Source organism: Lycium barbarum, chromosome 4, assembly GCF_019175385.1.
Source record: "Lycium barbarum isolate Lr01 chromosome 4, ASM1917538v2, whole genome shotgun sequence".
In the NCBI taxonomy this organism is placed as follows: domain Eukaryota; kingdom Viridiplantae; phylum Streptophyta; class Magnoliopsida; order Solanales; family Solanaceae; genus Lycium; species Lycium barbarum.
This window is the reverse complement of record NC_083340.1, coordinates 141,538,922-141,561,301: the sequence shown is the minus strand read 5'-3', so window position 1 is coordinate 141,561,301 and position 22,380 is coordinate 141,538,922. Positions and strand designations below refer to the sequence as shown.

Below are 22,380 nucleotides of genomic sequence, written 5' to 3'. Positions count from 1 at the left end.
AAATCAAACTTGAAGTTGTATTTAAGCACGAAAATTATTTCAAATATTCTTCGCTAAAAAATATAACCAAATACAACCCCATCATCAACTAACCTCATAAATCAAGTAAATTAACAACTATTTGGAATCTATGGCCAAAAGCTTACTTAAGTTTGACGGACTCGAGTTTAAGGGCCCGTTTGACCACGAGAATTTTTCACTTTTTTTCACTTTTTTTTTTCCACTTTATATAATCACTTTCATTATATTCAAACAACAAAATATTCTTCTTTAATTTGATATTTATTTTCATTGCCAAACGACCTACTAAATTCGGCACAAAGTCCACATTTTGTCTTAGCCATAATAATAACCAAAATAGTTAGACCTAATGTGTCATCTATATCTCTTCTTCGGTGTAACAAAATGAAGTCTCCCGTCTCTTTCTTCTTCTTCTTCTTCTAATTCTATCTTATACTACAAATCCCATCACTTCCTCAAATCGTCAAACACACATTTTATCAAACACCTTATATTCATATATATCTTCACGCTATCTCTCTTTCTCTTTGAAAACCCTAAAAACTTCATTTTTTTTTTATAGCAAAAAAAAAGGGGTTTTTTTAATTCGATTTTTTCCCACATATGGTTAGGTTTAATAATTTTTTTTTTCCAAATTTTCTGTATGATTTTGTAAATTAATTATGGATAGATCTGATGGTAAAAGTTCCATGGATTTGTCCAATTCTTCCAGCTCTATCTCAGGTCAGCTCACTGCAATTCTTTTAATTTTTTTTTTTTAAAATTGGCTAATTTAGGTATTACCCATTGATTTAGTACCTAGGTAATAATAATAACTACAACTCTAGGCCTTTATTTATTATAATTGTCTAGTTAATTGTTGCTTTTGTTACTTTGTTGATTTCAATTCATAGTGTAAAAACTAAAAAAACATAAAAATTAAGTTATTTGAGTTACATATACGAATAGATCTTTCACAAGACACCCAAAATTCTATGTGGGATTCGACTATTAAGGTACCCGACTCGTTAAGTTTTTTTTTTTTGTTTAAAAAAAATTGTGTGTGTGTGTGTGTTTTTTTTTTTTTGGGTTGAAATTTGGTGGAATGAGCTGAATGTGTATAGATGATTCGATTAATTTGAGATTAAGGCGTAGTTGTTTCACTAAATTTACTGTTTGATTCAATTTAGGTTTCTCTGTGTTACTTATGTAGTATGGAATTAATGGGAAAATAGTGCTTGTTTTTTGATGTGCAAATGGTGTATGAGTTTTAACTTTTTCATTCGGTTATACGATAGTGCATTTTTGGTTGAAATTTGAGGGGACGAGCGGAATGGATATAAAAGATTTAGATAGGAACACCGATTAATTTGATATAAAGGCGTAGTTGCTATTGTTGTCATGTTGTTTATCTTTTATGGCTTGATGCGCGGCTGCTTGAATTTCATTTTAATTTACTGTTTGATTCTATATGGATTTCCCTGTATTACTTTTGTAATTAGCGTGGTAAAAGAAAAAAATTGCGCTTCTTTTTGAATGTGCATACGGTGTATAAATGTTGATTTTTTTTTTTTTTTTTCGTTTGGTTATGCAGATGGTGCACTCTTCGATGCATCACAGTATGCATTTTTTGGACGAGAAACAGGAGAGGAAGTTGAATTGGGGGGTCTAGAGGAAGAAGGAAACAGTTTTGTTCCCGTGGTGGATGGTGGACTTGGTGATGATGATACACATGAGTACCATTTGTTTGAAAAAGATGAGGTACATTCTTTTGTTACTCTACTTTGGATTTGAAATGAAATGCCTGCCGAATGATGGTTTGGTTTTTAATCATAAGTGTGATCATGTAGCCATTCTTGGACATTCGTTCTCTATCTTTATATAAAGAGAAAAAAAGGAAAGGAACATGGCATCTACACATTCTATTAAGGAAAATACTAATGCTGAACTCATTTTCTTCTTTAGTCATATTAATTAGGGGCTGTTCATGTTATGAGAACCTGTCGTTAGGTTGTGAAACCATCTGTGGTACTGAAACATTGATATTGTCCTCTTTTTCTTTTGGTAGAAACCATATGTAGCCTATGGAATTGGCAACATATATTGCACTAGGAGGAATTAGGAATAAATTCGTCCTAGGTTTTGCTACTTCATTTTCCAATCCTTGTTTCTTTTTCACTTTTGTGGTCAATGCATTTTACTTCCAATTTTATGTGAGATGAGCTTCTTTAGTTTCCTACTAGTGAATCAATAAAAAGAAAAATGGGCACCCAAGGATGTGGCCTAGTAGTCAATGAAGTGGGTTGAGAATGAGGTCTCAAGTTCTAATGCCAGCACAACGGAGACAAAAAGAAGTAGGTGATTTCTTCCCATTGGTCCAAGCTTTGGCAGAGAGAGTTACCTGGTACCTGTGCTGGTGAGAGGTAGCAGGTACCCCGTGGAAATAGTCGAGGTGTGTGCAAGCTGGTCCCAACACTACCGTTAGCAAAACAAAATGGAAATTTTATCATTCGGTTGTCCTCTGCCCTCTTCTTTTCTTGCTTTCTCACCTGAGGGTCCTAAAGCCCTCCCCACCTACTCTACCATCACGAGCCCACTACAGTCATTCCTTTCACCATTGATCTAAGAGGTTAATTTGTGTGTTGTGGTTTTTTTTTTTGAGGGGGGGGGGGGGGGGTGTTTCGTGCTGGTTTTGGAAAGTGGTACGAAGGAAAACAGCAAAATGGGGCAGAAGACATGGGGTTTTTAGCTTCACTCTGATTAGGTTTCAGTACCCATGAAGAACTAAATTTAGGCTGAATATGCCGAGTGCTAGTACAAGTTTTGAGATTGGTGTTTAGCTCAAACTTGAGGGAAAAGAGTGCAAGTTTCCCTTTTCTTTTTAGTTGGTTTGGGGATTTTATCAATATGTTTATCTTATTATAGCTGGAGAGTCTGCTGTCTCAATGCCAATTAATAGTTTTATATTTGGAGTACTTATTGTTTTCTTTTGACCCACTTGCTTCTCTTCTGGCTTGGGAGTTTCATATCACTCTCATTTAATGCTTTTAGCTTATGTCTGATCCCTGAAAATTTTTGGTGCCATCTCTTGTGAATTTGTGCTCTTGGTGGTGTTGAGTATGCTATGTTCTTTTGTTACTCCGATAAACTGCTGATCTATTATACTTCTTTTTGTAGTTATACCTCTTTTGCTTGCCTATACTAATATACTGCCTTATTTTCAGGGATCAGCTTCTGACGTAGATGATCTGGCTACTATATTTTCAAAGGTCCGATTCGGTGTACCTTTTTAATTGGCGGTGTTCATTATAATACCTGGTTATGCTATTTTAACTTTTATCTCTTCTTGATTCCAAACGAAATCAGGTTAGCTTTTATGTAATTTTTGATCTTTAAGGGGTCGTTTGGTATCAGGGATAATGATAACAATCCGGGATAACATGTGGGATTACTTTATCCTATGGTTGAGATTTTCTATTCTGGTATAAGTAATCCCGGGATTGTCTTATACTACAAATTTTGGTATTATTTTTATGCCACATTCACTGTGGAAGAACAATCTAGCTAATCCTGGAATAAGACTACCAAATGGCAAAGACCCCCTTCTTCAAAACTCTTTTCCGGTCGTTTAAGAAGGCCAATGTTAAAATTGAAAACAAAAGTTTATCCTAGTGTATCTATTGTAAACACATGTTTTTATTACATCCCACATTTAATCCAATGAACCAAACATCTATCAGAAAAAAGCATTATTCAATCACCATATATAATCCTCACATTATATCCCAGTATAACTTGTTTGCAATCCAAACTACGTACTACTAACTAGTAAGGGTGTTGGAACTGTGGCTTGTGAATTTTATTGTAGCATCTTCTCTAAAGAAATAAGAAAATATTCTGCACAATCAATCTGATTAGTATCCTGTCTTTGGAGGGGCTAATGATTGATGGTTTCAAAAATTTGAACTTCAGGTGGAGGGGAAGAGAAACAATGATTTTCAAGCATTAATAAACTTGCAACTACTAAAGTGAAAGTCTATTTCAAAAGTACTTGATTTGATCATTAATATCTTAAAATTCGAAGATTCTGGTTTTGCATGGCGTGCGTCTTGGATTTACCTTCCGATCGTTTCTGCACATTGCAAAGTCGAGTATGTTATAGGTGTGCCCTAATATATTCTTTTTGAAGCTTACATGATTCTTTTTCTTTTGTCTAGTTGAACAGAAATGTCGCAGGACCTAGGCATCCGGGAATTATTGGAGATCGCGGATCCGGATCTTTCTCAAGGGAAAGTAAGTGCACCTCTGGATTCATCTTTGTGTCAGTTTCTGATATTACTATTTTATGTTAAAAGAATCTCTTGGACTAATGGCTGAATGATATTCAGTATTCACTGTGAATTTTCTTGTTAATTATATCTGATGCTTCTTTGTAATGAAAATCATATTTCCGTAACTGTTCTATATGAGTCCCTGCATATTGGGCCACTGAAATACCATGAAGTTTCTCTTTCTTTTGTCTTTAAAGTTTCTCTTTTTTTGTCTTGTTTGTTATTTTACATCGGCAACTTGTGTATAACGAAATGTCATAGGATCCAAGTTTAGGACTTCTACACATTTGTACTCCCTTTCTCTTCATATGTGTGTGACATGTGGTTATGTCTCAGCTTTGTTTTTATCAATTGGTTGTGTTGTGCATTAAGTGGGAGAATACAAAAAGTTATTGACTTGTGCTGAAATCATCTCCCTACCATCTTTCGTCTTTATTACAGGAAATCTATGAGACTCTATCTAGAGAAAATCGGATTTGCCTTTGTATCGTATGCCAGAATAGATCTATGGTTAATGATTGTCATTCTTATGATGAGTTTCGATGTAGCTCTTTGATTAACAGAAGTTGTTTGCAGGTTCATCGGCAGCTGAATGGGCAAGGGAAACTGATTTTCCTGATTGTTTTGATCAGTATTTGTCTGACACTGAATGTTACCAGGAGAGCAAAAGATGGTCTTCACAGACTCATTTCTCTCCTGCACATCTGTCAGAGTCAAAACCGTTGTATAGAACATCCTCATATCCCGAGCAACAACAACAACTTCAGCGCTTTTCAAGCGAACCCATTTTAGTGCCAAAGTCATCTTTCACTTCTCTCCCTCCTCCGACTGGCAGATCTCAACAAGCCTTACCATACAGCCTGTCACATCATCAAAGCATGCCATCTCAGTCTCCCTATTCAACATCCAATCTATCCACTTTATCAAATCCTAATATCCATTTAGCAGGTTTGTCTCATGGGCCCCAGTACGGTGGAAACATACCACAGTGGTCACCTCCTGGTCTTTCTCTCGATACCCGGCTGCAAAACCACTGGAATAGTCATGCGAGTCTCAGTCATGGGGATTATTCTAGACTCTTAAATAGTATATCTCCACATCAGTTTCCACAGAATGGTTTATTGTCCCCTCTGTTAATGTCCCACCGGCAGCTGCAGCAGCAAAGATTGCATCATTCAGTTCAACCATCTTTAGCTCATTTTTCTGCACTGCCTTCCCAGTTTAATTCCTTTCCTTCACCTGCCCATCTGGGTAAGCATGCTGATTTTAGAGATTCAAAATCCAAGTCGTCACATAAAGGTAGACAGAATGTGCGCTTCTCTAAACTAGGCTCTGAAGTCGGTAGCCAAAAAAGTGAGAATAATGTTCCCAAGTTCAGATCTAAGTACATGACTGGTGATGAAATAGAGAGCATCCTGAAAATGCAGCATCCTGCATCACATGGCAATGATCCATATGCAGACGACTATTATCACCAAGCTCGCCTTGCAAAGAAAGCAGCTGAGTGTAGGTCAAAACATCGTTTTTGTCCAAACAAGGAGCAACCTTCACGATCACGTAATAATAGTACAGACTTACAGCCTCACCTCCATGTTGATGCTAAGGGGCAGATTTCATTTTCGTCCATCCGCAGGCCTCGTCCTCTTCTTGAATATGATCCACCAGGATTTGTATGTAATGGCAGTGGTGATCAGAAGATGTCTGAGAAACCTTTGGAGCAGGAACCAATGCTTGCTGCTAGAATTACAATAGAGGATGGTTTCTATCTTCTCCTTGAGGTTGATGACATTGATAGGCTACTTCAGTTTAGTCAGCCGCAAGATGGTGGTGTCCAGCTGAGGCGGAAGAGACAGGTTCTGTTGGAAGGCATGGCTGCCTCACTTCAGCTTGTTGACCCGCTTGCAAAAAGTGGCGGTTCAGTTGGGCTGACCCCTAAAGATGACATTGTGTTCTTATGGTTGGTGTCTCTTCCAAAAGGCCGGAAGCTCATTTCAAGGTATCTTCAGCTTCTTGTACCTGGTGGCGAGCTTGCAAGAATAGTTTGCATGGCAATTTTTCGCCATTTAAGGTTTTTATTTGGTGGCCTTCCACCTGATCCAGAAGCCGGTGAGACAATCACTAGTCTTGCAAAAACAGTCTCTGCATGTACAAGTGGCATGGACCTTAATTTGCTTAGTGCTTGTTTAGCTGCCGTTGTTTGTTCCTCAGAGCAGCCACCTCTTCGTCCTCTTGGAAGCCCTGCTGGAGATGGAGCCTCTGTTATTCTTAAATCTGTTCTTGAAAGGGCAACCTATCTCTTAACTGATCCTCAGGCTGTTACCAGCTTCAGCATGCCTAATCCTGCCCTTTGGCAGGCATCTTTTGATGCCTTTTTTGGTTTACTCACCAAGTATTGTCTGAGTAAATATGACTCCATAATGCAATCAAAGTCAAACACAGAAATGATTGGTTCAGAAGCTGCAAGAGCTGTAAGCAGAGAAATGCCAGTCGAACTTTTACGTGCTAGTCTCCCGCACACAAATGAGCACCAAAGGAAGCTGTTGATGAATTTTGCTCAGAGGTCCATGCCTGTAACTGGATACAATGCTCATGGTGAAAGCAGTGGACAGATAAATCCTGAATCTGTAAGCTGTTAGTGGAAACGGTAAGATGGTCATAATTGCAAATAATTATCATGATGACCAATGTCGAAGGCTAGAAGCAAGGGTATGTTGGGCGTCATTTTAATGCCTAAATCTCCTCTTCCTCTTCCAACTTGTCCTCTCTTTTTTTTTTTTTTTAATATGATGTGTGTTTCCATCTTTTTCCTTTCCTACCTTCTCTTTCCATGTTTTTGTTCGTACCTCTTTTCAACTTTTCTTCATCTTTTTTGAAGTAAAAGTTTGGTTCTTTCCCTTTTTCCTTTCTCTTTTGTGACAAGTCTCATCTTACGTAACTGTGTATAATGTCAGAAAGTGACGGGGTTATTGGTCACTCCTAGTGTTTCTCGTCCAAAGAGCTTATTTTTTAATGCTCTTTCTGTAAACTTGGATTAAAGCTGGAAAAGATAGGATGTACAGGCCATTTATGGAGAGTTTAGGGAGCACTTCGACTTGGCTATCTCCCCTTTCTTTTTCGGGGAAGAAGGGGTTCACCCGAAGTGACGTTGCTGGCTCATAGGACATAATGGTTCAACTCTGCAGGTTTGGTAGGATACATTTGCTAGACTTGAAACTTACATGGATGAAAACTGTAATATTAATATTACATGCTCTTATGCATTGACTATTATTTTACTGAATAACATTTCCCCATATTGTTTACAAAGTTGTTTGAAATATGCCGTCCCTGTCAGTGGTTCAGGTATGCCAACAACATTATAGTTTTTACCAGTGTTGGCAGGTGCCCTATGTCTTCAGTTTGTCGCAGTACGAGACGGGCTGTTGATTCTGTGTTATAGTCACTTTGTCACTGTATGCGACTGAATGTCATTATCAGTGCTAGTGCTAGTTCAGTGGCAAGGCTGCGATAGGGCACGTTTCGTTTGATGCAAGTGCTGAATTTTTTCCCAGCCAATTAAAGTTGATAATTTATGTATGTTAGAGCATAGTTTCTGTAGTTTTGCTTCTTTGTACTTCATATCTATTCGACGGTACACAGCATGTGAAAGACAGGGCCTTTTTCTTTGTATATCAGAACTATATAGATTAGCCACAATGTATGATGGCTAAAGAGTACTTTGACTAAAACTTTTGCCATCTTAAGTGTGATACTTTCTCTAAATTAGTTTGCAATTTGATCTTGGCTTGAGGAGTTCTATTCTGAATCTTTTTGAACCAAGGTATTGTCCTTAGCCAATACTTAATTGTATCTCCTAGCTTTTACTTGATTCCATAAATTTTGAATCCCGGATTTTTCCCAAGAATAGTTTATGTGATACAATAGGCTTCGTGAATGCAACAATTAGGTTTCAATTCCAGGCAGTTGTGGTCGACTCTCTGAGTACTCACTGTTCAATTCATGTTAGTGGTCTGACTCTATGAATACTCACTATTCCAATCTTATATAATTTAGGTCCTCTTAGCACCAGAAGTTCATCATGCCATTATGATATCTGAACATTTTAATATCAGAGAAGGGTTAACCTCATATCTATGACTACAAAGAATCGTTCAAAATGATTTGTTGGTAAGTTCATCACATATCCAACCTGATAACATGATGTGCATCTCTGGTGTTCTGCTCCTCGAAAGAGGAATGCGCGAAAGTGGGGTCCTCTCGTTTGTGCTCACTTCCGTTTTAGAAGTTAGATTGAATTCAACCGATGCTCAACCGAAGAGTACCGAGTTCTGATCAACACAAAAGGAGGTGATAGTTCAAAGAGAAACAAGGAAGATTAAAAAGAGGAGGGACTTGACACTTAACAATACCAATAAGAAGAGACAACAGAGTAGATTTATGAACATTGACCCCCTTGGAGCTTTCAAACATTCCATGTTTAAGTAGAACATTTGAAAGAAACACAAAGTGAACTATTTTAGAATAACAAGGAGATACGAAATTTATTAAAGAGGAATTTCAATGAGTTATTTTTGCCTATGATATTTTCCAGTTGCATACGAAGATACATAGATTTCAAAGTTAAAATAATAAAAGACAAGAAAATGAACAATTAAACAATTAAAAAGAAGGGTTTACTATGCTATAAATTGACAGTTTAAATGTGGTTTTACTCTATTATATCAATTTAAAGATAATTAAAGGCAATACTCATAGTCAGTAGCATTAGTAACTTGAAAAATAAGACAAATAGACAAGTAACCTTCTACAATGTGTTAAATTGCGCTAATTATGTAAGCAATATTCATCTACATTATATTACCAATGGATATAAGATAAATCTTAAAAGTAGAAGTGTCTCAATAAGTTCAACAAACAAGAGACCAACAAAAAAATCCTTCCTCATTTTATGTCAACTGTAATAATAAAACAATAAATAAGACTTTTATTATGACATTCCCCTCTTCAATTCCCAGAAGACCAGGACTTCATTATTTCAGTTTATGTTCTAAAATAATTAATATCCCCTTGTTTTGAGGCTTAGATCTACTTTTGCACCATATTCTCATATTTATGAATCTTCACTTTCTTATTTAACTTGTTTTTACTCCTCTTCCTTTTTCTTTTCTTGCTGTCTTTAATTTATATTTTATACATTTATTGAATCACTTCTCTCTTGTTTATCATTCCTTCCTCTTTCTTTGCATTTCCGTTTGTACCTTTCATCTTCTACCAAGGTAAAGCTTCTTTGTTCTTTATTGAAGTTATTGGATCATTTGGCTTTATTTCATGATTTTGTTTTGGTTGATTGTCAACTTTTCTTTTTGCATGGCATTTGTGCATACAAGGGCCATAATTTGTTGTGGTGCTCATTTGGGGCTATAGATTTAATATTCTTTTTTCTTTCCGTTGAAAGATGTAGATTCAAAATTTAAAATTTATGAGTTTTAGATTCTAGTCCTTTGGAGTTACTGGATTCTAAAGTTATAATTTATTTGAATTAAATGAATTTTTAAGACAAAAAGAGTTTGAACCAAAAATCAAAATTACTAGATTTTGCTGAACCAGTACTGTAAATGATATATCTGTCTTGAATCAACTAGTTCTCTATCTCAAACTAGTTAGAGTTAGTTATGTACACTATACCAATATTCCACTTTCTTTTAGTGATTTTTTCAATTGTTTTTGTTGTTAGTACTACTCCATCCATTCCATCCTACTTGACAGGTAAGGTACAAGGGCTAGATTATTTAATATTTTGTGTGAATTTGGAAAGAGATTTTGTAAGTTCTCTGGAACAAAGTTTTACATATTTGAAACTACATATTATAAGATAAAATAAGTCACAGAAATTGATAATTTAAAGTATATAAGTATATAACAAATACTTGAAAAACATGATAGTTAACGGAGGCAGATTTAAGATTTAAACTCTATGAGGTCGTTTGGTTGGGAATTCTGGAATTAGTTATTCCACCCTCCACATGATAAAATAACACTATAATCCTGTGGTAACTAATCCCATACCATGATTTTATCCCAACCAAACATGGGATAAACTCATCTCAAATTTAATCATGGGATTATTTATCCCTTATTCCTCTTACCAAACGAGCCCTATGAGTTTAATCTTAAGATTCTTAGCATTGAACTCATTACTAAATTTTTAAAGTTATAGGTTCATATCTACTACTCCTTCCGTCCCAATTTCTGTGATATAGTTTAACTGGGTATCAAAATTTAAGAAAAAAATAAAGGCTTTTGAAACTTGTGGTTTAAAACAAGTCATAGATATTTGTGTGGCAGTAAATCATTTTATTAAGGATAAAAAAGTAAGTTTTAAGTTAAATTATTTCTAAACAAAGAAATGTATATTTTTTTTTGGGACAGACCAAAAAAGAAAAACGTAAGACAAAAATTGAAATAGAGTGAGTATTTATTACTCTTTTAATAATTTTTTATACATAAATTTATGCTACGCAATCAAAAAATTCCGGAGTTCAATTGAACCCTAAACTAGCTGGATACACCTCTTGGTCAAAGAGAAATCTCTTTTAGTATTATCTAATTAGTGACGAGAAAATACTCAAAATACCCCCCAACGTTTGACCAAAATCCCAACTACACACCTAACCTTTGCGGGGGTTCTATTACCCCCTGGACAAATTTTTTCAGTATCAAAATACCCCTTTTTTGCTGATGTGGACAAGAGCGTGAATGCACCGCCAGTGGCGCGTGACAACCTTTAAAAAACAGCATCTGACGTGTTTTGGAGCGCCAACTCAGCTGCCACATAGATGCCACATAGATTAATTTTGAACTCCCTCCATTTTTAGGCTACTTCATCTTCTTCTTCACCCTATTTAATACCCATCTTCATTTTTTTTTGTCAAAATAATATCCATTATAAATTCATAAAACATAAAAAAGAATACCCCCACGAAAATCTAATCTTGTTAAACAAAAAACGAAAATCTGAAGAAAAAAAAAAACGAAAAATCTGAAGAAAAAAAAACAAGGTTGAAAAATCTAATCTTGTTAAAGAAAATCTGATTGGAAGTTGCTTGTTTGGAGTTGCTACTTGTTGCTTGGTTGGAGTTGTTTAAGCACTAATTCTTTGAGTTGATTTGGGGAGAAAATTAAACTCCATTGCTAGGAATTGGAGAAAGCTATGAAGAACACCAAATGAGTTTCTTTAAATTCTTGATTGTTTGATCAGATTAATGGATGAACTTTGTTCTATTTGGTGTTAGGAAGCTTCCTTTCATATTTGGGTTTGTTTGGATTAGATTTGAGGAAGTTGATGTGATTTTTTTTTTCAACTCCTAATGAAGATGATGATGATGATGATAATGTTGATGAAAATGAAGGAAAATTGGGTATGAGTTTTCGGATTCTTACTAAAAATGGAGTATGGAAAATTGAGAGATTTTTTTTTTTTTGAAGAAGAGTAGATGGATGGAGGAAGGGGGGAAATTAATAAAAAATGGGGCGAAATTAAACACGTGGCACGTGGGCTAGGCGCGTGTGGACAATCGCCATTTAATATTTGGGGGTTGGCAGATTGGACTGCCACATCAGCAAAAAAAGGGGCATTTTGATGCTGAAAAAAATTGTCCAGGGTAATAGGACCCCGCAAAGGTTAGGTGTGTAGTTGAAATTTTGGTTAAACGTTGGGGGTATTTTGAGTATTTTCTCAATTAGTGACAGTATAAGTTCCATATTTTTAAAACCTAGACTAGAAGACCACATTTTCTCATCAACCTAAAGGAATAATGTTACACCGCAAACAAATCCCAACCATCAATTCCTTCCTTCGACTATTCACAACCGTTAATCATCCCACCCCTTTCGAATTCAATTTTTCCCTCCAAAGGCTGCGCGTGCATCCCACACACCATCACTTAGAACAACTCCTCTCTTCTTTCTTCGCTATTCCAACACCTCTTTCTTCACAAACATACGCCACGCTATTCCACGCGTGTGCTCGCCTCAATCGCCTCGATATTGGCAAAAAACTCCACCACCACATGCTTTCCCATGACGTAATTACAGCAACAACAGCATATCCAGTAAAATCCCATAAAGTGGTGTCTGGGGATAGTTATGTGTACATAGACTTTACCCCTACTTTGGGAGGTAGACAGACAACTAAAGAACTTTACGCGATTAATCATCTTGTTAACATGTACGCGAAATGTGGTGATCTTGAATGTGCTCATCATCTGTTTGATGAAATGCCTGAAAGAAACGTTGTTTCTTGGACTTCTCTTATTTCGGGCTACGCTCAATATGGAAAGATTGATCGATGTTTTCGCTTGTTTTCCAACATGTTAGATCATTGTAGGCCTAATGATTTTTCTTATGCTAGTGTTCTTTCTGTGTGTGATGGATCGCGTGGTAAGCAAGTGCATGCACTTGCGATTAAAACAGGTTTTGATACGTGTGTTTATGTGGGTAATGCTTTGATTGCAATGTACTCGAGAAATAGTTCAATGGGTGGTAACCATAGTGAGGCTTGGAAGGTTTTCAATGATATGGAATTCCATAATCTTGTTTCGTGGAATACGATAATAGCATTGTTTCAAATGTGTGGACAAGGTGATAAGGCGATGAGGTTTTTCTCCGTAATGCATCGTGATGGTTTGGGGTTTGATTGTGCCACTCTTGTCAGTGTACTTTGTTCTCTCTTAGGAATGGATGAAATTGATTTTTCCTGGGGTCTTCAAAGTTGCTTCCAGTTGCATTGTGTTACTGTGAAAACCGGGCTTATACTAGATGTTGGGATTGTTACTGCTTTGGTGAAAGCTTATTCAATTCTTCGAGGAGAGGTTAGTGATTGTTATAAATTATTTCTGGAAACAAATGGATGTCAAGATCTCGTGTTGTGGACTGAAATAATTGTGGCGTTTTCAGAAAGAGATCCTGAGAAAGCTATTCTCCTTTTTGGTCAGTTGCACCGGGAGGGGTTAAGTCTAGATAGTTATGCTTTTTCTATTGCACTGAAAGCTTGTGCAGGACTCGTGACAGATAGAAATGCCTTGATGGTGCACTGTGAAGTGATTAAATCTGGTTTTGTGGATGCTGTAGTGCTTGGAAATGCATTAATTCATGCATATGCAAGGTGTGGCTCAATATCTCAGGCCAACCAGGTTTTCAAGGAGATGAGATATAGAGATATTGTGTCATGGAATTCGATGTTGAAGGCTTATGCATTGCATGGCAAAGCAAATGAAGCATTGGGTCTTTTTGGTAAAATGGATGTGAAACCTGATGCGACCACTTTTGTTGCTCTGCTCTCAGCTTGCAGCCATGCTGGAATGGTGGAAGAAGGGATTCAAATTTTCGATTCTATGTTTGAAAAACACGGTATTGTTCCTCAACTCGATCATTATGCATGTATAGTTGATATTGTTGGCCGAGCAGGTCATATTTTTCAAGCGGAGAAAATAATAAAAGAAATGCCGATGCAACCAGATTATGTGGTGTGGAGTGCATTTCTTGGAGCATGCCGCAAACATCGTGAATCTGGGCTGGCCCAAATAGCTGCATCTAGGTTGAAGGATTTAGATCCAGGAAATTCATTAGGATATGTACTCATGTCAAATGTGTACTGCTCAGCCCATAGCTTCGATGAAGCAGGTCATCTTAGGAAGCAAATGAGAAGGCTTGGTGTTACGAAGCAGCCCGGATTGAGCTGGACAGAAGTTGGGGGATTGGTGCATGAGTTTGCTTCTGGAGGCCTGCAACATCCAGACAGGAAAGCTATATATACTAAGCTGGAGGACTTTGTGAAAGAACTGAAACATATTGGTTACATTCCCGAGATAACTTCATCTTTACATGACATTGAAGAAGAACAGAAAGAAGAGCAATTATATTATCACAGTGAGAAGCTTGCACTGATATATGCTTTACTAGATGCTAGTAGATCTCCTTCCAGCTGCTGTGCCATTAAGATTATAAAGAACATCCGTATTTGTTTGGACTGCCACAACTTTATGAAGTTATCATCAAAGCTAATAGAGAGGGAGATTGTTGTGAGAGATTCAAACCGTTTCCATCATTTTAAGAATGGGGCCTGCTCTTGCAATGATTATTGGTAGACTCAAGACAACTAACTTCTACCTGCTTCATGTCCAGGTACTTTCTTTGGTTTTCTCATGAACCTGTCTAAGTGAATCAGCGTGTCAAAGATTGTATCACACATGAATTGAAAGAGGCAGGATTAGGAGAATCAAGGGTGAGTGTATCTGTGTATCCTTTCTATCACAGTGTAGTTATGAAGAAAGAGGGTAGAAGATTTTTGAAGAGGATGGGCTGACATCAAAAAATGTGATAGATCTGGTTCAGCTAACAGGTAACTGTGATGCACTGCGACTTGCATTTGTTTATTTTCATATGATTTTCAGAGACTTGTCCTTACCAGGAAAAAAAGGATTGTCAGAGACTTCACAGCAGGATGAAATATAATCTGCATATCCTGCACTTGGAAAAGGAACATCCAGAATCTACTTAAGACAGTTTATGGTCTTTGTATAGGGACTACAGCAGTGTTCCTCTTCATAATTTGAACTTCCAGTGACCTGTTCCAGATCTACTGACACGTCTTTTCATGTAAAGAGATTGATTCGAATAAGACCATATGTTTATCCATTTCATACATTCATGATATTATTGGCATATGATTGATGAGACACAAGGAATGGTCTGTAGAGGTCGGATTGGATATGGTACATGGTTGGAGTGATGATGACATGATAGCCTATTGGCTGATACCCGATGCTGATTTGGAGGATCTGGAATTTCGGGTGAGTATATGGACCTCATGAGTCCCCCATGGATCAGGAGTGGTATTTCATCTCTTCAATGAGGAACTCTCCTACTGTTTCGACTCTCAAGTTGACCAACTAGTTGTGATGCCCAAGAATTTGTGGTGTTCCTTCCTTGATCGTTTCCTTTTGTATTCCTTAGACAGGACAAATGGCTTTTCCTTTTAAATTCGAGCGTTACAATAGGAAAGTTTGTGTTTCATAGGTCAAAAACAGGATGGAGAAACTGAAGTGAAGGTGTATTTTCATGTACGCAAAGTTATGAAAGCTTCGGTTCATGCCTGTAGATTTCCAGCATACAAGGTGCTGGATATTGATCTGTCATTTTCTTAATCACTCCAAGCTATTGTCGGATGTTTCATATCACAGGAGGATGTGAGGCTTCTTGATCTCCATTCAGGAATGTGTACTGTGACTAAATGTTGCGTGCTCCTTTTGTGGGAATGCTGCCATAGATGAAAGATGAAGCAAATGGAAAGTATTGTTACTTAACAAAGCGACGTCCTCCAAGATGCAAAATACGGCAAATATGTACCTGGCCCTACAAAATATTGTAAATTTCTATTAATCACATATAGGGAAGTCATATTTGGCATCTTCCTACACGGTACCTGCAGAGAGAATGATATCATGTTGCTTCTCTTCTAAGCCTACCGGGATTTGCCATAATGCTGTAGCCTTCTTAATGGTCTTGTTCAAGACGCGCAAACTAACACAGCCCTTTTGTCTGAACGAGTAAACTTTCTTGGCTTTTCCGAAAAATAAAACAAAATTTAGTGACAGTACCACATAAAATGAAACAAATGAATTATGAAATTAATTTTTTTTGGAGACTTCTAATCAATATCAAATATTTGTTTTTTTCTCATGGTGCAGGGGAGAGAAGTTCTGCATAATGATACTTGATTTCCAACTAGTCCCTACTTAGCATGTGTATCGAAGTTGCAATGGGAAAGCAATTGTTTTGAGAAATAGGAGTTTTCTTCTAGTAAAAAGGTAAGTATTTTCAATCAACTAATGAAATGAGTTCTCTCCTTTTTATCTCTTTTGGTTTATTTAGAGTCAATCTTGTTAGCCTTCTCTATTGGTCAATTTTAGGGAGAGAGGTTCAAATTTCCGTAGATTTACCCCTCTACGGAAATTTCTTACTTTTACCTTTCGCTATGGCTTGGTAATTCATAACCTTAATAGTAGCAAATTGTCTCGTATTTGCCCTTGACTTTAATGAGCTCCAGGGCGGACTAGGTGGTAAAGGTCCAAAAGTTACCCCTCTACTTTTGACTAAGGTTTAAAATTATCCTCCATTATGCTTCAGGTTGGATAGGGTCAAGAGAAAATACTAGAAGATTTTCTAATGACAAGGGTATGAAACACCAAAGTATAACGTAGGACAGACTCCGTATGGAAATTAGATAGAAGCTGACAATTGATAAAGTCAAGATCAGCGAGAACATCCGCCTGAATGAGCTCAAAATGGGTGTTTCTGGCTAGTTTTGAGTTTAGGAGTCGGAGCCTTTTCCCTTAGTTTTATTTTCCACAAATATATATCCATTGAGCGTTAATAGCCTTTGGATTCTTTGAAAAAATAGTTTATCTGTTAATGCAATAATTTTTGAATTTTAAAGTACTTGTAGTACATGTTCAATAGCCACATAATGACACATCTACATGTCCATAAATCATTACTTTCCTAAATTGTATTTGTTTATGAATCAAATGGATATTAACTGAATTCTCAGCTAAAAATCATTAAGTATTATAAATGCGGCTATATGTTTTAACTTTCAGGCATGGATTTTGTGGTGTTGTCCAAGAGAAGGAGCAACATTACTCGGAAACTGCTCTTGGCTGCTGGCATTACTGCAATTTGCTTCCTTATATTCAGAACATCACCTGGTTTTAGTAGTTTCATGAAGGTTAGATTCTACTCTAACTGGTGATTTTACGCATTGCATTTCTATACAGTTTAAGTCTTGTTGAAGTGTGTGACCATCTCATCTAGACAATTAAGTTGTTAGAAAGAACACATTGTTATTTTACTTAATGATATATTCAATAAATCTAAATGTAGGTAGGATAGTATCTTAACTGCGTACATTGATATTAGAGGACATACCTGTTTCACATTGGTTATTTAAATGTTTCCGACATGGAAAAAGTATATTCTCTGACAAAATGATTATTCATTTGTGAGAATTATCATATGAGCATTTGTCTCATGGTGTTATACAGTGCCGAAACCACGATTTTCACCAAGGGGATTCAAAATACAAAGTAAACACATGAAGCAGCCAAAGGATTCAACATCTATTATGTATACATAAAAAATAATTTTGACCTTGTATGTATTGTATAATTTTCCGCTAAGGGGATTCAGATGAATCCCCTTAGTGCCCCCTAATTCCGCTGCTGGAGTCATCTACTAGGTGACATTATCTCAAAACAATATATTCTTGTTTGCCGAACATCATTAAAGTATTTTAGCTGTGTGAACTATTAATATTTTTAGATGCATCTTATTTTGCTGAAGCAGGACTAGTTCAAAATATACAATCTTTTTCTTTATGCATATGTTTTACCTTAGATTTTTGGTTTTGTTTTGATAACCGACGAATCTAATAGACATTTTTCATATAAAATTTTCAGTTTGCTCAACGTGAACCTGGTGTAACTCATGTCTTAGTTACCGGAGGTGCTGGCTTCATAGGTTCTCATGCTACCCTTCGACTCTTAAAGGATTCATACCGTGTAACTATAGTGGTACGTTACTTAATCGTTGAGTTGATTTTTCATATCGTCACTCAACTACTCAGAAAATCACCTTTCTTCTTGATTCCAATTTCCTTCAATAAAGAAAGTGACTTTCTGAGATAATAAATATTAGTTGAGGGACAATATGAGAAATCAGCTCCTTAATCATTTCAGTGTCCTCTTCACGAATCAAAGTTTCGAACTTGTTTTGAAATTGTGCACAACCGGCGGAACTTTTATGACAGGACAACCTTTCGCGTGGAAACATGGGCGCTGTAAAAGTTCTCCAGGAATTGTTTCCTGAGCCAGGACGACTTCAGTTTATTTATGCTGATTTAGGAGATGCAGTAGCTGCATCCTTAACAGTTTTTTTTATTCTTCTTATCACATTTTACCTCACTATAGCATCTCTTTATTGGTCAAATTCAGAGGCGGAGTCAAGATTTGAAGTTTATCGGCTCTTAACTTGTCATCGAACCCATAGCTCGTTTTTAGTTACTGGTTTGCAATTAAATATTTATACATATTTAATGGATTTTGCTAATATTGTACCTCCGCCCACCTATTTCCTTAACTAGTCCCTCAGATTAACAAGATATTTAAACGAAATGCATTCGATGCTGTGATGCATTTTGCAGCTGTTGCATATGTTGGTGAAAGTACACAAGAGCCTCTTAGGTACTCCTCAAATTCTGAAGCTCGAACTCGTATAGACTGTTGAATCATTCAGTTTGATGCATTTTCTACTTACACTGAAAATGATGATTTCATTCCATGTTGCTCGGAGCCTCGGACTCTTTAAAAATGCCGACAGGTGCCTGTCAAATCCTCCAAAGTTAGTGCATTTTTGGAGGATCTAACATGGGTACGACAACATTTTTGGAGATTCCTAATAACATAGATTTCATTTCAAGAATTAATTTTCCAATGCAGTAGTCAGAAATTAGTCTTCTTTTGAACTTCATGTTTCCGAACTCACGCATCTTGGATATTTAGACAGATCAAATTTATGAGAAATCTTATTATTATTATTATTTTTTTTTTTTTGGTCATCGAAACTTCTTCACTTATAGTAACATTACTGAGTATTTTACAGGTACTATCACAATATTACATCAAATACATTGCTACTAGTTAAGGCAATGGCAACACATGGTGTAAAGACATTAATCTATTCGAGTACCTGCGCCACGTATGGAGAGCCTGAGAAAATGCCTATTACAGAAGTAACCCCACAAGTCAGTGACTGAATTCCAGTAACTTATTAAGCAATGTAAAGTAAATTGAATTAGATATAGTAGCTCATACGTATATTAGCAAAGTGTTCCTTTATGATAAATTGGAACCGGTTTTTGCCATTTTTTGTTGGTGCTGATATGTGGAAAAATTCTTTGGTAATTGTAATTGTGGAAAAATTGTTTGGTAATTGTAGTTGTAGTTGGCGATTATACTTTTTCGGGGGCAGTACTGACTTAACTTTGAACAAACAGGCACCGATAAATCCGTATGGCAAAGCGAAGAAAATGGCTGAAGATATCATACTAGACTTCTCAAAAACTTCTGATATTGCTGTCATGATATTAAGGTTTGTGCTTTACTTCAATACTTTTAGTAGAGAAGTTCCCATTTTATTTTATTTTCATTTGAGTTAGTACTTCTATCAATGATAGGAATATTTTAGTTCCAATTGTACTGCTAAATCATAGTATAGTATTTTCCCCCTTTAGAGTAGATACATAAGCACCTACAATACCTCCTAATGATCTCCGATATTTTTCCAGGAGATTTAACTTACATACACTAACAATAAACAATTTTCACGTTATCATTGCAATTTAGTTGGTTAAAACAGGTTCTCGTTCTACTTTTCAATACTGATATATCGTTGAAGGTTAATTTTGCCTGACGGTTTTTAAAAAAACTATATACACTTACACTGCACAGAGCTTAAACTCTTTTCCAGGAGTGTCAGTATTCTTAAAAAGAAGCCGTTGGTTTCCAATATCTTGAAGCTAGATAAAGTTGTTAGATTTGTTGATTTGAGGTTACTTTGACCTATGTTGCCCGAGCTCTTCAAAAATGTTGCCACACTCATGTCGGAACCTAAAAAAATGCATTATTTTGGAGGATTAGACATGCACCTGTCGACGGTTTTGAAGAGTCCGAGCAACATAGGTTTTGACTGCATATTTGTTGTATGTATGCATTGTTTAATACAAGTACCTCACAGTCTCCGATCAAATAATTTAGGTATTTCAATGTAATTGGCTCCGACCCTGAAGGAAGATTAGGAGAAGCTCCTCCACCAGAATTGCGCGAACAAGGTCGTATATCTGGTGCTTGTTTTGATGCAGCCAGGGGAATAATTCCAGGGCTAAAGGTTAGTAGTAATATGTGTACGTTACTTCAATGAGTTTAACTTCCACACGCTACATTGGCATTGTAAAAACAATTTTTTTTTTCACTATCAAGTCACCCTTGAGATATCTATGCGTAAATAGCCTGGAAAATAAGACAGGTTACTTGCTACAAGTGATTAAAATACACTTATAGTGCAAAAAATTCTTTACACTTTCAAGTCTGTTGTATAAGAAAAATTCTTCTAGGAGTGCACCAAAAGCACCACATTTTCCTTATAGGGGTCGGTTTTGAAGCTATGTTACTCAGACACATAAAAATGTCAACGGTTGCATATCTGGTCCTCCGAAATAGTGTATTTTTGGAGGATCCGACACTTTCAAGTGCATGTAAGTAAAATTCTTCTAAGAGTGCACCGAAAGTACCACATTTTCCATATAGTGGTTATCTCTGAAGCTATGTTGCTCGGACTCATCAAAAATGTCGATGGGTACATGTCTGATACTCCAAAAGTAGGTTATCTTTGAAGGATCCGACACAGACGAGACAACATTTTCAGAAAGTCTAAGCAACATAGCTTTGAAGCTACCAGCTTGTTATGTCCTTAAAATATGTACCAATGGATTCTTTTCTTCTGTATGGTGAATTAACTGCAGATAAGAGGAGTAGATTACAACACACCTGATGGAACTTGTATACGAGACTACATCGATGTGACCGACCTAATCGACGCTCATGTAAAAGCGTTAGAGCATGCAAGACCTAGCAAAGTTGGTATTTACAACGTCGGGACAGGAAAAGGTTTGCTTCCTCTGTTTCTAAGTTAAAAAATCACTCGACATTTATGGATACGCAAAAGTTAACATACTAAAATTGTCCCCGATTCTGATGCTTATTGTTACTACAGGTAGTTCAGTGAAACAATTCGTCGAAGCTTGTAAAAGGGCTACCGGAGTTGACATAAAGATTGAATACCTCAGTCGACGTCCAGGAGATTATGCTGAAGTTTATAGTGATCCTTCTAAAATTAGGCGTGAATTGAATTGGATAGCGAGATACACGCTAGAAGAGAGCTTAGCAATAGCATGGAGATGGCAGAAGGCACACAGAAATGGTTACAACTAGAGTAGATAAGTTTAAGATTGAACTCATTTATTTTGTTTAACATTTATACCTCTAACCTTGGTGGTAGGACCAAAATTTTCACCAAGGGGATTCAAAATATAAAATGTAAAACACACACAAAAAAACAAGGTAATTTTGACCTCATATATACGAGTCCGGAGCCAAAATGGCTTATTTTTGCAGCCATTAGACCAAAATAGGGTGTTTTTTTTTTATACCATAATGGGCATTTCGTTGATTATTCAACGAAATGCCCAGCATTTACTGTTCATAGCCGCAACAATTTTTTTTTTTTTTTTGTTTGCAGTTCGTGAACTGCTTAACGAAATAGCAGTTTTTTTTTAGTATTTCGTGAATAAAAACGATTTTTTTTTTTTAAAATTTTGTGAATAAAAACGAAAACTGATTTGTTTTGTTTTGTTTTTTTTTCGCATTTCGTGACACAATCAACGAAATAGGTGTTTTTTTTTTTTTTTTGTATTTCGTGAATAAAAAAAAAATAGGAAATTATAATTTTTTTTTGGGGTGGTGAAGTTATATATATATATGAATGAAATAAAAAAAAATATATAATTTCCTATTTATATTAAAAAAAATATATATATATATATGAATGAAATAAAGTATATATATATATATATATATATATATATATATATATATTTTATTTCATTCATATACCAATGAAATAAGATGAATATATATATATATATATATATATATATATATATATTTTTTTTTTTTTTTTTATTTCATTCATATATATATATATATATTTTTTTTATTTCATTCATATGCCAATGAAATAAGATGAATATATATATATATATATATATTTTTTTTTTTTTTTATTTCATTCATATATATATATATATATTTTTTTTTTTTTCGTTTATATACCAACGAAATAGGAAAATATTTCATACATATATATTTCATTCATA

The 22,380-nt window shown here is 35.8% G+C and overlaps 3 protein-coding genes across 5 annotated transcripts; all 3 read left to right on the top strand.

Moving 5' to 3' along the window:
- Positions 1-362: 362 nt before the first annotated feature.
- Positions 363-8,132, top strand: LOC132636711 (protein PAT1 homolog 2-like). The gene is made up of 5 exons (XM_060353708.1): positions 363-744; positions 1,595-1,761; positions 3,225-3,269; positions 4,218-4,293; positions 4,908-8,132. Exons 1-5 carry the CDS (start codon positions 684-686, stop codon positions 6,965-6,967), a joined length of 2,409 nt encoding a protein of 802 aa, XP_060209691.1. The 5' UTR covers positions 363-683; the 3' UTR covers positions 6,968-8,132.
- Positions 8,133-12,054: 3,922 nt separating this feature from the next.
- Positions 12,055-14,481, top strand: LOC132636712 (pentatricopeptide repeat-containing protein At1g71420). The gene has a single exon (XM_060353709.1). It carries the CDS (start codon positions 12,146-12,148, stop codon positions 14,474-14,476), a length of 2,331 nt encoding a protein of 776 aa, XP_060209692.1. The 5' UTR covers positions 12,055-12,145; the 3' UTR covers positions 14,477-14,481.
- A 52-nt stretch (positions 14,482-14,533) lies between these two features.
- On the top strand, positions 14,534-21,741 carry LOC132636713 (UDP-arabinose 4-epimerase 1-like). Of its 3 annotated transcripts, XM_060353711.1 has the most exons (10): positions 14,534-16,198; positions 16,991-17,118; positions 17,849-17,962; positions 18,199-18,306; positions 18,540-18,631; positions 19,050-19,191; positions 19,444-19,538; positions 20,204-20,333; positions 20,968-21,112; positions 21,219-21,741. In XM_060353711.1, exons 2-10 carry the CDS (start codon positions 16,993-16,995, stop codon positions 21,434-21,436), a joined length of 1,170 nt encoding a protein of 389 aa, XP_060209694.1. In that variant the 5' UTR covers positions 14,534-16,198; positions 16,991-16,992; the 3' UTR covers positions 21,437-21,741. The 3 variants fall into 3 exon arrangements, with proteins under 3 accessions (XP_060209694.1, XP_060209696.1, XP_060209695.1); XM_060353713.1 differs by lacking the exons at positions 14,534-16,198; positions 16,991-17,118; positions 18,199-18,306; positions 18,540-18,631 and having other exon boundaries at positions 17,847-17,962; positions 21,219-21,739; XM_060353712.1 differs by lacking the exons at positions 14,534-16,198; positions 16,991-17,118; positions 17,849-17,962; positions 18,199-18,306; positions 18,540-18,631 and adding an exon at positions 18,650-18,818 and having other exon boundaries at positions 21,219-21,738.
- The last annotated feature ends 639 nt before the right edge of the window (positions 21,742-22,380 follow it).

What these genes read in the sequence shown, in the direction of transcription:
- LOC132636711 (XM_060353708.1), top strand. Translation starts at nt 684, where the DNA reads ATGGATAGATCTGATGGTAAAAGTTCCATGGATTTGTCCAATTCTTCC. An exon ending in TTCTTCCAGCTCTATCTCAG is followed by an intron (nt 745 to 1,594) that starts GTCAGCTCACTG and finishes TTGGTTATGCAG; the next exon opens with ATGGTGCACTCTTCGATGCA. An exon ending in CGGATCTTTCTCAAGGGAAA is followed by an intron (nt 4,294 to 4,907) that starts GTAAGTGCACCT and finishes AGTTGTTTGCAG; the next exon opens with GTTCATCGGCAGCTGAATGG.
- LOC132636712 (XM_060353709.1), top strand. Translation starts at nt 12,146, where the DNA reads ATGTTACACCGCAAACAAATCCCAACCATCAATTCCTTCCTTCGACTA.
- LOC132636713 (XM_060353711.1), top strand. Translation starts at nt 16,993, where the DNA reads ATGGATTTTGTGGTGTTGTCCAAGAGAAGGAGCAACATTACTCGGAAA. An exon ending in ATTTAGGAGATGCAGTAGCT is followed by an intron (nt 18,307 to 18,539) that starts GCATCCTTAACA and finishes CTAGTCCCTCAG; the next exon opens with ATTAACAAGATATTTAAACG. An exon ending in CAACGTCGGGACAGGAAAAG is followed by an intron (nt 21,113 to 21,218) that starts GTTTGCTTCCTC and finishes TTGTTACTACAG; the next exon opens with GTAGTTCAGTGAAACAATTC.